The 10,217-nt window shown below is 28.0% G+C and overlaps 1 protein-coding gene across 1 annotated transcript; it reads right to left on the bottom strand.

Moving 5' to 3' along the window:
- On the bottom strand, positions 2,515 to 4,128 carry LOC109345821 (bifunctional epoxide hydrolase 2-like). Its single transcript, XM_019585044.1, has 3 exons — positions 3,646 to 4,128; positions 3,115 to 3,359; positions 2,515 to 2,953 (listed from the first exon to the last, which is right to left on the bottom strand). Exons 1-3 carry the CDS (start codon positions 4,111 to 4,113, stop codon positions 2,707 to 2,709), a joined length of 960 nt encoding a protein of 319 aa, XP_019440589.1. The 5' UTR covers positions 4,114 to 4,128; the 3' UTR covers positions 2,515 to 2,706.

The raw sequence follows: 10,217 nt of genomic DNA, 5'->3' as shown, positions 1-10,217 counted from the left end.
AGAAGCTATATCATCAAACTGTTAACCATCCATAACAGAAGCTATATCTTTGCTTAACCACTGTAGAAAGAAGTTACTCATCCAATGCTTAATCATCCATGACAGAAGTTATATATGAGCTTAAGCATCATGGACAGAAGCGAACCAACCATTGATGATGAAATAGAAAGAACAGATCAGAATCTTGATCCTAATGAGATGCTTCGATGATGAATGAGAAAGATGAGTACATGATGAAGAATAAGAAAAAGATTTAATCTTGTATATGATAAATTGATGATGAATGATGGTAAATATTGAATCTTAGAATGATGGAGCCATAATCGGAAGCATTTACTTGTAAAAGACCTCATTGAACATAAGCAACCAGGTCTCCGATGAAGATTAGTGATGAATCTGTGCAATTGAAAGAAGAAGAACATAGCATTAATGATGTAGTTTGAGGAGTCAACAACGGTGATTAAAGAAGATGAAAAAGAAGTTGCACCACTTCAACAAGGTAGTCCACCTGAATCCCTTGATTTACGCTATGATCATCACCATCCTTAGCCATAGTGCAAGATTTCTCACTTTGATGCATGATGATGATTCTTTCTTGAATCTTGGAACGACAAAAGCATAACCGAAAGCAACCAAATAATTACACTTTGATACCGTATTAAAATATGGTAAGAGTCATGGATAAGAGATATCTTCTTGATGAAACAAGAAAGATGAGAAATTAATGAAAAGAGAAAGAAAAGCTTGAAGAAGCAAGAAAAGGAAAGAAAGGAGAATCAAAGTCTCTATTGAAATGTAACATCTCTCGTTATTGTTATTGAATTGAATTAATAAGAAGAGAGTCAATATGACTTATTTATACAAGAGAAAATATGAAAAGAAAGTTTGTAAAGCAAATAACTAATAGAAACCTAACTTGCTAATTCCTAACTTCCTAACCAATAATCATCTTTAAAAAATAACCTCTAATTGATTTAATACATATCACTATGATATAATTGATTTTTAATAATGCACATTCAATACCGAATTCAACAACACTTAGTGAAACAAACGTTGTTGAATTTCTACAATCAACAACGTCTATTTCATTATACCAAAGCTTTAAACTACAAATATGTTAAATTAAAAGATATGAGATAGTAAAATATTTTAGTATGATCTTAGTAAAATATATTTTCTACTTTACAAAATTAATAAAATATTTTTTACCCATTTGGTGGTATTATAGTAATTTCCATGGTGTTATAACGTCATTGTGGTATTTTATCCAAATATGAACACTTTGTCAATTTTTAGTCAGGTCAGAATTGTGGTAATCTCTAGAAAAGGTTAAGAGAATAATATTATGTACTCTTGTTGCAGTTTCCTTTTTTCTTGAAGTTGAGAAGTGGTTATAACCATGGCTTGTATCATATCTAAAGATGGAGAAGATGGTTGACAACAAATGTTATCTTTTTCTCAACTAATATTTTTTTTTAATAATGAGTAATTAATAATATGTGAGTGATTCAAATTATAATAATTCTCATATAAGAGACAATAAATTTGAGGCTTACAACCATATATGGATGATTAGGAATATTAAAAATTAATTATTGGTGACATGATCACTTCTTTTATTATTGATCATTCAAATAAGTTATAATGATAGTTAATTATTCTCATTTCTCATAATAACAATCATTGTCACTTGATTTATTTTGCTAATAATATATATCTAGTAATTAATAAAAATATTTATAATAAAGAGTAATTAATTAAATAAATAGTAAAAGATCTTGTAATATTGACTAATTAATAATATATCAAAGTAATTAATAAAAAAATATTTGTAATAGTTATTAGTTAATATTGGATCATTATAACCTTTTTCATAAATAAAAATATTTTAATATAATCCAAAAGGAACAATATGATGTTATCCTCACAAGTCACAACATCATTACAATTTCTCCTCCAAAAAAGTTGTTTTCAAGGATCATCCAAAAGATGTTTACATCATAGACGTGATGAGGCACTCATATCCTTAACCATATGAACGTTCATGATATGTTAGTTATATAATTTTAAGTTATCAGAACAAATCTAATCAATCATATTTTTCTACCAAAAACAATACAATCTTAATTTCCGTATTGTGCTACAAATATATAATAATAAGACCTATGCTTGTAAAATACAAAAGTAAGATATTATTTTTGCCCCTTTTCTAAATAAATAATGAACAAGTTTAGAGTATGAGTTTCTTTGATTAACAAATGTATCTTGCTAATCAACACTTACCAAAGGAACTTTCATCCTTCATTAATATATATCGAGGTGTACTTACACCTTTGCCTTAAAAAAAAAAATCAACACTTACCAAGATTATGCAATAAATGGTTTTCTATATTTTATCTACAAAAACATAGTGATAAATACATTTTTCATAACTCCTGGAACCTTAAAATTGCAGCATCTATGCCAAACGCTAATCAGATTTAAAACCTTAGAAAATACTAGAAGTGAAAATGAAATGCATAATATTGGATAGCAAAATCAAGCATAAAACATCAACATGAGTTTTACTCTCTTATAACAAAAGTAAACAATGTCCTTGCGCAGCATGACTATCATAAATATCATAGGCCACATAATAAAGCATAAAATTATGAGAAGTGCACAAATTTCAGCAAGATTAATTTAATTCATCTGTGGATCAGATCAGAATTTGGTTATGAAATCGTAAATGTAATGGCTAATCTCTTCAGCAGCTTCTTGGTTGTTGAAGTGAGCAACTCCTTCTTGCACAATAACTTCATCCAAATTTGGCACATATTTCTTGAACCCTCCACCATGGATATAATCCTTAGCCCCATATGAGGTGTATACTATGTCTAAATCTCCTGTGATGAATTTAACCGGCACCTTTATTTGTGCTCCAGTCCATGGTGCTAAGAGCTCCCAATTTCTGCAAATCCATAGAATATAAATCTTTACAATATACCCACCAATTATATTCAAGTGTAATATCTATTAACTATCGGTGTAAAGGTTTACACTGTTACAAATGGAACATCGAATTAGAGTTTTCGAAAATAACTCAAGATGCATAAAGAATGTGGATCGTACCGATTGATATTTCTATAGTAGTTCAACCCTCCTGTGAAGCCACTTTTCTCATATTTGGAGACAAAATAAGCAAGATCTTCTTCGGTGAGCCAAGAGGGTAAGGTATCAGGCACATCAGGATTGAATCCGGTTCCAAACTCTCCCTTAGGTAAGATTGGGGGACCAGGTTTACGAGTTGTAAGAATGTTCTTCAATACATATTCAGTACCAACTAGGGCTATTTGTGTTTCTATTTCACTTGGTTCCTGTAACATAAATCATAAACACTTAATATCAATACCCTCAGATCTCACATTACAGTGAAAATCTCAATTCATTTGGCCGAACAAACAAAAAGCCCTAATTTAATTGTCCACATAAATAATTTGGCTTTATGATTCTAAATAATTGTCCACAATTGGAGCCATGATAAGATTAAAGTTATAGCAGATCTGATTAGAACAAATTAATCATGTATTATAAGTAGATACGAGTAATAACAATAAATATTCTAGATCTAATTAAAAAAAATGTTGGTAATAAACCAAGAACCTGGAATCTGCAAATATAATAATCATCTCCATATAAACCACGCATGCCATCTACTGTCTTCACTTTGGGATTTCTTGGCGTATAAGGGACACTGAGGGCAACATAGGCTTTGATTCTATCAGGGCGAAACAAACAAAGGTACCAACCAATTTGAGCACCCCAATCATGAGCCACAAGGTACACTTGTTCCACACCCAATGAATCAATAAGAGCAATGAGATCACCCACTATGTCAAAACAAGTGTAGCTGGTGATTGAAGATGGTGCATCAGTTTCACCATAGCCACGAAGATCTGGAGCCACAGCACGGTAACCTTTTGAGCTTATATATTGAATTTGGTGACGCCAACTATACCAGAGTTCAGGGAAACCATGAAGGAACAAAACCACAGGGCCTTGTCCCTTTTCAGCTACATGCATTTTGATGCCATTCACTTCCACTGTTCGGTGTTCTATGCCTTCCACCATTGTGTTAATGTGTTGTGATGTGATTGAAGTTGTGGAAGAGAATTTATACAAGTGCATATATCAATCACATAATCATCCATTAGAATTAATTCATTAAAAAAATTGTTAAATTATTTTTTATTACAAGTTTATTTATTTTTTAATAAGATAAATATTTCTTAATGACAAAGGAAGTGTTAGAAAGTAATGCATATGATATATTTCTACTGTAAACACAGAAAAGTTAATGGACATTTAAAGGTAGGAAATTGATTATTTGGATTTGCAGAGGACAATTTTATAATGGTGTTTTAATTATAGAAAAAATAGTATTTTTGGTACATTATTATTTTTTTGGCACAAAGAAAAAAGAGATTTGTTTCTTTATAAGTGTCATTCTAGTTTTTTTGCATAAATTAAAAGGGAATGGAATATCTCATGGTATAAGGAGACAAGTTATCTCCTCCTGCCAGTGAAAGCATGACATGTATCATGTTTCATCATTTTCTATAAATATATTTTTAAACATAAACAAAAATAACACACATGTCACAATTTTACTGGCTAAAGAAGATAAATTATCTCCTGATATGAGGAGATACATTATTCTCAAATTAAAAAAGAGTAAATCACACTAATACTCCTAAGTGGTAGTGAAATTATATAAATTATTCTTTCTTTTTTACACCTAAAAGAAATTCTATAAAATATATATATACATTTCACTGATTATCCATATATGAGAAATAAGTATGATATTTTAAATAAAAAATGATGATAAATATAATTAAGTTCAACAAAATTAAATATAATATATTATGGAGACAAGTTCAAATAGTGTACGAGTCAATACATTTTCATTATTTTTTGTACAAATTGTTATAATAATACTAAGGGGATATTGTTTAAGTCACTATTATAATATATAACAACAAATAAAAAATAATGAAAATATATTGACTCTTATAGTATTTAGAGTTGTTTCAATAATATTCATATTTTGTTTAACTTAATTACACTTATCAATTTAATGTTTGTACAAATTTGAGATTTTTGGTATATGTAAAAAATGGAGGAATGACTTATGTAATTTCACTAAATCTATGAGGTGTCAATATATTTTATTCTTAGAAATTATCGATTATTTATTTTTTAATAAAATAGTTATTATATGTCCTATCATTTCATTATTAACTAATAGTATAGCTTGCGATTGCAGGTCGCTCCGTATTGAATTTAAATTAGTGAAGCAGAAAAGCATAAAATAAAAAAATAACACATATAGAAAAATTTAAAACCATAAAATTGAATGACAAAGAAAAGGTTATTAGAGGAATAAAAAATTTATGTGGGAAAAGTAAGGATAGATAAATTGTGAGAAATATAAATAGGCTAACTTATGACAAAAAAGTAAAATGTGTGATTGAAGGGAGAGGAAAATATTAGAAAAGTTTTATACGTAAGTTCTTTACTTTGTGGAAAAATTACCTGTAAAAAATAGACATGGACAAGTTATAAGGAAGGTAAAAAATATATTATCTTCTAGCAAAACGAAATAAAATAAAATGAGTGACTAAATGGAAAGAAAAATATTAGAAAAGTCTTACTTACGAGTTCTTCAATTTGGGAATAATTTACATATGAAAAATTAAACATGAACAAATTATAAGGAAGATAGACAAAATATAATGAGTGAGCCAATGAAGAGAAAATGTTAGAAATATCTTACTCATGGATTCTTCAGTTTATTAATAATTTACGTATAAAAAATAAACATGAAGAAGTTGTGAGTAAGGTACATAAAAAGTTAATTTGTAACGAAAAGTAAAATGAGTAAGTAAATAAGAAAAAAATATTAGAAAAACCTTATTCATAAGAATTTTGAAACATGTTTGAGTATGTCATTCATGAGAATAAATATTATAACAAATTAATATGAGCCTTCAAGAATGAAGGTTATATAGTAGGAAGTTATGACAAATTTTTAGAAAATGTAATGGTGTTATTTCTCTACAATATTTTTCCTCTCTCTTCATTAATAGAAATAAGGGTATAATTGACAAATAAATAATTAATGTTGTCTTAAAACATGGAAAACATAATTAAATAAAAATAAAAAATTTCTGAAAATTCGACTCTTATAAAGAGTATTCGTAAGATGGAGAAATTGATAGTGTGTATATTATCTATACGAGCAATATTTTTAATCTTTATATACGTTTATATCGATTATGTGGGAATTGTTGGTGAAAACTGATGTCAAGAATCAACTATAAATATCAAAATATTATAAGTTCATTATTTACAATCGTGACTAAATATGTTTTCAAATTACTATGAATTAGATAAATTCAGATATTGTCTGAGCTTGTTGCACATTTATTGATGTTAGACTATGGAGTGTTCCCACCCAATGGTGGAAGTGAAATTGATGATATTCGCCAATGTGAATATTATTGTGCAGTGATTCATATGTTGTAGATAATATGAATACAAGTTATAGGCTTAGGTTGATTTAAAGGAATTAGAGTAAAGGGCTATATATTTATTTTATATCAATCTAAAGTAACAAGTGTGAAGAAGATATTTGCTCATGACCTTGACAAAGTTTTGATGAAGACATCAACATCACCAAAAAGAAGAAAAGGAAGAATACTTATGAAGATAAAGAAGATTAAAGCTTCAAAAAAATTAGATTAAGTCTTTATATGTATTTCTATCCTAAAACTCTTAAATATACAAAGTAGTAATGCTCAAACTATTTTTAAAGAAAGTTGAAACATTTTAAAAATATTTCAAACATTTTTCAAAATGGTATGTAACGGGTTACTTCATCTAAGTAACAAGTTACATGTTTGAGAAAAAAAGTTATTCAACTTAAAACTGTTCAGAGTAATCCATTACTGCCTTAGAGTAACAGATTATCAGTTTTGCAAAAGTTGAGTAATCGATACCCAAATGGTGTAATCGATTACTCTAATTCGTTTTTAAAAGAACAGTGGACAAAGATTTTGGGTAATCGATTACCACTATCAGTAATCGATTACTAAGAGCTGTTGTATGAAATTTCAGATTTCAAAATGAAATGTTTTCACTCCAAACGAAATCTCTTCACTTCAAACAACTCCTCCACTTTCAGAAAGACAATATAGGTGTTTGGAAAGTCTATATAAGGGCTCTAAGTGTCGCAACACACAACAATACACTCAAACTTTCAAAAGTTATTTTTCTGAAGTTGCTTAGAAGTGTTTCAAAGTTTTCTAAAAGAGCATTATTATTAGTATACTTAAAGAGTTGATTGGATTGCAAATTATACTACTTTCGTACTTGTAAAGACAATCTGTCATTGTTATATATTCTTCAATATTGTTGTAAGAATACTTTCTTTCACGGGGTGTGAAAAGAAAGGGATCATAATCACTTGGAAGGGTGAATAAGAATTAGGGAGTGTGTAAGGTATATAGAAATCTCGGGGTGAGATATTGTAATTACAACTCATAATTCTTAGTGATGAAATCTCTTGTGATGCAAGAGTACTGGACATAACCTTCAGTAGACAATAAGGTGAACTAATATAAAATCTTTGTGTACTCTCTTCTCCCTTATCTCTTTCATTTTATCTTTATTATTTTTCTGCATATATTTTCTGCTGCACGTTAACTCTTGATTTTGCAGAAAAAATGACCACAATTTTAAGTCAACTAATTCACTCCCCTCTTAGTTGCAACCTCGTTCTTACAACAAGGAGAATAATAACTAAACACAAATTTTAATTCTCTAATACATAATGGTAGTCTCTCAACATTCTCGGAGACGTATGTACAATTGGTCGAATATCGTTACTAAATCCTTTGTGTTATTCTCTTTTCCCTAATTTCTTTTACTATTTGATTGTTCGCTTGTTTCCAACAATATGTTTTGAAAAATTAATGTTTTTATGTTCCAAGTAAATCACATTCCATCAAGTAATATAAAAAAAGAGTTATATTATGTTTTTATGATATTTTTTTTACTTAATGAAATGCCAAAAGTATGACCCATGATCTACATTCATTCATTTTGCCACTTTGTTATCCAGATAGCATATGGTTTTACACCTTCAATCCCTCCTTATTTTTGCTCCTTCATTTTCAAGACATATACGTTGATAACTTATTTTATTTCGACTATTTTGCATAAAAGTAATAGACATAAAATTATCTCTATCATGATATGTGTATTGGTATATTATTTTATTTCGACTTTTTTATCAAATAATAATAATAATAAATAATCTATATGAGGACTTGTAGCTTGACAATTTTTTTCTCTTTGAATGTGTTCTATGGAAGAATAATAGAAATAAAGTTGTCATTTTAATAATTAAATTTCTTTATTTTATTACTTTATATATATATATAAAGTAATAAAATAAAGAAATTTAATTATTAAAATGACAACTTTATTTCTATTATTCTTATAAAAAACATATATATTGTATTCAACTTCAATACTTAAATTCAAATGATGGTGAGGCACATCACAGGTTACATAGCATACAATTAATATTTATTTTTGGACAAAAATATTAACTTTAAAGTGTACACTGAACATAATAATCAAACATTGATAATCAGTCATGTCAAATAATAAGTTTTTCTTTGGACCGACTTACTATTCATATGAAAATCTATATGATTATTACATATTTATTGCTATAAGTATGTTTGTAATTTAGGCCAAATAGTAATCTTCCTTTGGGCTCGTCACTATTCGCATAAAAATGCAAACATACAATTACTAATGATACTCTTATTTGTAATGGTCAAACATTGATCATAATACATGTCAAATAATAAATCCTTCTTGGACTGATTTATCATTTGCATTTGCAATCTTGTGGATGGAAAAAAATGTCTGCTAGGAAAGTTAGCCTCACGTACCTGTGGATGTTCCCGGCTCGGACAGGATTGCCTCCAGTGCGAGGATACTTGTGGGAAACCAAAAAATATATGCAATCTTATAATAATCACAAGTTTGCCGTCACATGTGTGTATATAATCCGGTCAAATAATAATATTCCTTTGGGCCGATTAATACTCATATGGGTACATATACGCACTAGCATTTGATATTTATTATGAACAATTCACAAAAAAGATGTCACTTTGGCGACTTCTTGTTTAATAGGTTTACTTAAAATGTCAAACAATTTTATTTTCTAAAAGAAAAATCATTTAGTTAAGTTTGTTTCAACATAACATTAATTCAAAACATATACTATTTATATCCACATATAAATATATATATATATATATATATATATATATATAAATATATATATATCCACATATATATACATATATCCATTATTGCTTATTAGTAGCATTGCATCATTCTAATTACAAGGATCTACGTTTCGAATTCTAGTAATGGTCCTTTTGAATTTTCCATAAAAAATATTTTATACATGATTAATTAAATATGGCAGGGCAAGCTGCCGAAACGAAAATATTGCTTCAACAATAGCAACTCCTTAATAATGCAATCATCCATAAATCAATGCAATAAATCATAAGTGTTGCAATCATTTAAACAAACAAGTCATGTAATATATATATATAACAAGACATGTTCACATAATAGACCTATCACAAGATACATAGGACAACATCAATTTCTATTCTTAGAACATAGAAATTAATTTGTAAGTGGTACTCTCAACGTAATGACCAAATATTAACAATTAGTTCTGTCAAATAATAGTCTTTCTTTGGACCGACTATTATTCATAGGAATTTTTTTTATATTTGTTACATATTTATCATCACAAGTATGTTATTATTTGACCAAATTGTGTCTTCTTTTGGGGTCGAACACAATTCGCATAAATAATCTCATACTCATATGTGTAATTTTAATCAATTTCCACAATAGATGTTACTTTGGAAACATATTGTATTAATTAATTCAAAATAATTACCATACGAAAAAACGGTCTATTATAAAAAATTATGATCTTGGAATTAAAATCTTTAAATTTGATATCTTTTATGATTAACAAATCTAATCTCATAATATAATTCCAAATCAAAAAAGATATATTACATATATATCGACGCATAAAACTGGATAGAATCTTATAT

Source organism: Lupinus angustifolius, chromosome LG04 (assembly GCF_001865875.1).
Source record: "Lupinus angustifolius cultivar Tanjil chromosome LG04, LupAngTanjil_v1.0, whole genome shotgun sequence".
NCBI classification, from domain to species: Eukaryota; Viridiplantae; Streptophyta; class Magnoliopsida; order Fabales; family Fabaceae; genus Lupinus; species Lupinus angustifolius.
Note: the sequence above shows the minus strand (reverse complement) of the source record. Positions and strands in the feature narration are given on the sequence as shown.

What these genes read in the sequence shown, in the direction of transcription:
- LOC109345821 (XM_019585044.1), bottom strand. Translation starts at nt 4,113, where the DNA reads ATGGTGGAAGGCATAGAACACCGAACAGTGGAAGTGAATGGCATCAAA. An exon ending in ATTATATTTGCAGATTCCAG is followed by an intron (nt 3,360 to 3,645) that starts GTTCTTGGTTTA and finishes TTTATGTTACAG; the next exon opens with GAACCAAGTGAAATAGAAAC. An exon ending in TACTATAGAAATATCAATCG is followed by an intron (nt 2,954 to 3,114) that starts GTACGATCCACA and finishes ATGGATTTGCAG; the next exon opens with AAATTGGGAGCTCTTAGCAC.